This window comes from Salvelinus alpinus, chromosome 2 (assembly GCF_045679555.1).
Source record: "Salvelinus alpinus chromosome 2, SLU_Salpinus.1, whole genome shotgun sequence".
Taxonomy (NCBI): Eukaryota; Metazoa; Chordata; class Actinopteri; order Salmoniformes; family Salmonidae; genus Salvelinus; species Salvelinus alpinus.
The window spans coordinates 46,181,059-46,185,110 of record NC_092087.1 but is presented as its reverse complement, the minus strand read 5'-3'; the positions used below and the strand labels follow the sequence as shown (position 1 = coordinate 46,185,110).

The 4,052-nt window shown below is 46.9% G+C and overlaps 1 protein-coding gene across 1 annotated transcript; it reads left to right on the top strand.

Moving 5' to 3' along the window:
• The first annotated feature begins 2,247 nt into the window (after positions 1-2,247).
• LOC139540901 (acidic mammalian chitinase-like) lies at positions 2,248-3,384 on the top strand. The gene is made up of 4 exons (XM_071344954.1): positions 2,248-2,430; positions 2,673-2,797; positions 2,937-3,060; positions 3,220-3,384. The coding sequence occupies exons 1-4, from the start codon at positions 2,275-2,277 to the stop codon at positions 3,382-3,384; spliced, it is 570 nt and encodes a 189-aa protein (XP_071201055.1). The 5' UTR covers positions 2,248-2,274.
• Positions 3,385-4,052: the final 668 nt, after the last annotated feature.

Sequence of the window (4,052 nt, the reverse complement as noted above, 5' to 3'; positions counted from 1 at the left end):
CCTAACGTTGCCAACAGACAAAGAGCTATGAATGGATCAGTGCTTCACCAACCAGGGCCTTGATTGGCTCGGTAACAAGACGTGATGTGTATCGTTTTATTGTTCGTTTTTTTTGTAGTTTTTTTTACACATAAATGTTCTTGCAACATTCCCATGAAATGTGTCTAGAACATTCAGCTATTGGAGTCTCACATTCTTAGCAATATACATTACCGGTCAAAAGTTTTAGAACACCTACTCATCAAGGCTTTTTCTTTATTTTTACTATTTTCTACATTGTAGAATAACAGTGAACATATCAAAACTATGAAATAACACATATGGAATCATGTAGTAAATTAAAAAGTTTTAAACAAATCAAAATATAAATTATATTTGAGATTCTTCAAATAGCCACCCTTTGCCTTGATGACAGCTTGGCACACTATTGGCATTGTCCTCGGGGTTTCGCCTGCCATATCAGTTCTGTTATACTCACAGACATCATTTGAAGTTTTAGAGTTTTAGAGACTTTAGAGTGTTTTCTATCCAAACCTTCCAATTATATGCATATCCTAGCTTCTGGGCCTGAGTAACAGGCAGTTTACTTTGGGCACGCTTTTCATCCGGATGTCAAATTACTGCCCCCTACCCCAAAGAGGTTAAAGAGAGTGCACCAGGGCTATGTCTCCAGATAAATTCCGCCAGGAGGGCTATACTTCTCAGACAGCAGGGCACACTTGCTTGGTCAACACATAATGCAGTTCAGCCTTTATAGGGAGCAGACCTTCAAGTGGGTGGTTGAATATGCTCTGGGCTATGCTGGTGGCATCGATGCAGAGAGATTCGAGAATCTGTCTCTCAGCCAGCTAGGAGTGACACAAAAAAAGCATTCTGCCAATAAGATTACTTTCAAGGAGTACCTGGAGCTCCCACCCCATCTGCCAGCATCTAGTCCACACCTCTACATGCATCAGTCAGTCTGCAGTCCTCCGCTCCTCTACGTTCTACTCCAACACCTAGACCTCTGTCCTCCACACCTGTGCAGTCCTCCACACCTGTGCAGTCCTCCAAACATGTGCTGTCCTCCACACCTGTGCTTTCCTCCACATATATATACAGTGGGGAGAACAAGTATTTGATACACTGCCGATTTTGCAGGTTTTCCTACTTACACAGCATGTAGAGGTCTGTAATTTATATCATAGGTACACTTCAACTGTGAGAGACGGAATCTAAAACAAAAATCCAGAAAATCACATTGTATGATTTTTAAGTAATTCATTTGCATTTTATTGCATGACATAAGTATTTGATACATCAGAAAAGTAGAACTTAATATTTGGTACAGAAACCTTTGTTTGCAATTACAGAGATCATACATTTCCTGTAGTTCTTGACCAGGTTTGCACACACTGCAGCAGGGATTTTGGCCCACTCCTCCATACAGACCTTCTCCAGATCCTTCAGGTTTCGGGGCTGTCGCTGGGCAATACGGACTTTCAGCTCCCTCCAAAGATTTTTTATTGGGTTCAGGTCTGGAGACTGGCTAGGCCACTCCAGGACCTTGAGATGCTTCTTACAGAGCCACTCCTTAGTTGCCCTGGCTGTGTGTTTCGGGTCGTTGTCATGCTGGAAGACCCAGCCACGACCCATCTTCAATGCTCTTACTGAGGGAAGGAGGTTGTTGGCCAAGATCTCGTGATACATGGCCCCATCCATCCTCCCCTCAATACGGTGCAGTCGTCCTGTCCCCTTTGCAGAAAAGCATCCCCAAAGAATAATGTTTCCACCTCCATGCTTCACGGTTGGGATGGTGTTCTTGGGGTTGTACTCATCCTTCTTCTTCCTCCAAACACGGCGAGTGGAGTTTAGACCAAAAAGCTCTATTTTTGTCTCATCAGACCACATGACCTTCTCCCATTCCTCCTCTGGATCATCCAGATGGTCATTGGCAAACTTCAGACGGGCATGGACATGCGCTGGCTTGAGCAGGGGGACCTTGCGTGCGCTGCAGGATTTTAATCCATGACGGCGTAGTGTGTTACTAATGGTTTTCTTTGAGACTGTGGTCCCAGCTCTCTTCAGGTCATTGACCAGGTCCTGCCGTGTAGTTCTGGGCTGATCCCTCACCTTCCTCATGATCATTGATGCCCCACGAGGTGAGATCTTGCATGGAGCCCCAGACCGAAGGTGATTGACCGTCATCTTGAACTTCTTCCATTTTGTGTGCACACACACATTTACACACACACCCTGTGTCTGAGCTGTGTGTGTGTACCCAGGTTCACAGCAATGGTGTCCAGTGCAGCCAACCGCCAGACGTTCATCAGCAGCGTTATCAAGTTCCTGAGGCAGTACCAGTTTGACGGCCTGGACATTGACTGGGAGTATCCCGGATCCAGAGGCTCCCCACCCGCAGACAAGGCCAGATTCACCACCTTGCTGCAGGTTAGACTCAAACACCCATACACGTACACACGTACACACACACACACACACACACATACACACACACACACACACACATGAATGAACACACATGAATAAACACACACACACGCAGATTAACAATCACTCGTACAGACACACACACACACACGCACAAAATAGCTCATGCACACACAAACAAGAATGAACACTTGAACACCCAAATGAACACACACACCTCTCTGTGCACTGTCTCCCTCTAGGAGCTGATGGCTGCCTTTGAGACTGAAGGAAAGAACACCAACCGTCCTCGTCTGATGCTGACTGCAGCTGTTTCTGCCGGAAAGGGAACCATCGACACCGGATACCAGATCGCCGAGATTGGATTGTCAGTACATACACACTGGGTCTCATTCATATATTAGTTCTTGCATGATCTAACATGCATGATCTATCAAATACTTCTTGGTATATTGGAAACTCTCTTTTTCCCTCTGTTTCTCTCCCTCTCTCTCTTTCGCTCTCAGGGTGTTGGACTATCTGCATGTGATGACCTATGACTTTCATGGATCTTGGGAACACAACACTGGAGAAAACAGCCCTCTCTACAGAGGACCAACTGATCAGGGAGACTACATCTACTTCGATGTGGTGAGTCTCTCTCTCCGTGTCCATCTCTTCCTCTCTCCCTTCCTCGGCTCATCTATCTCTTCCTGCCTATTTAGTTTTGAGCTGAGAGTGAGTAGCACATTTCTTAATAATTCTTCTCTCTCCAGTGTTCTCACTACCACATACTGTGTGTGTTCTCAGGACTATGCTATGAAGTACTGGAAGAGCAATGGTGCCCCCGCTGAGAAGCTCCTGGTTGGATTCCCCACCTACGGCCACACCTTCAAGCTGGCCAGTGGCTCTAACACTGGAGTGGGCGCTCCCGCCAATGGCCCCGGCCCCGCAGGCAGATGTACTTGGGGGTAGAAGCTGTTAAAGAGCCTTTTGGACCTAGACTTGGCGCTTCGGTATCGCTTGCCATACGGTATTAGAGAGAACAGTCTATGACTAGGGTGGCTGGAGTCTTTGACAATTTTTGGAGCTTGACCCCAGTGATGTACTGGGACGTACGCACTACCCTCAGTAGCGCGTTATGGTCAAATGCCGAGCAGTTGCCATGCCACACAGTGATGCTACCGGTCAAGATGCTCTCGATGGTGCAGCTGTAGAACTTTTTGAGGATCTGGGTAACTATCCCAAATCTTTTCAGTCTCCTGAGGGGGAAAAGGTGTTGTCGTGCCCTGTTCACGGCTGTCTTGGTGTGTTTGGACCATGATAGTTCGTTGGTGATGTGGACACCAAGGAACTTGAAACTCTCAATCCGCTCCACTACAGCCCCGTCAATTTTAATGGGGGCCTGTTCGGTCTGCCTTTTCCTGTAGTCCATGATCAGCTCCTTTGTCTTACTCACATTAAGGGAGAGGCTGTTGTCCTGGCACCACACTGCCAGGTCTCTGACTTCCTCCCTATAGGCTGTCTCATCGTTGTCGGTTAACAGGCCTACCACTTTTGTGTCGTCAGCAAACTTAATGATGGCATTGGAGTCGTGTTTGGCCACTCAGTCGTAGGTGAACAGGGATTACAGGAAGGAACTA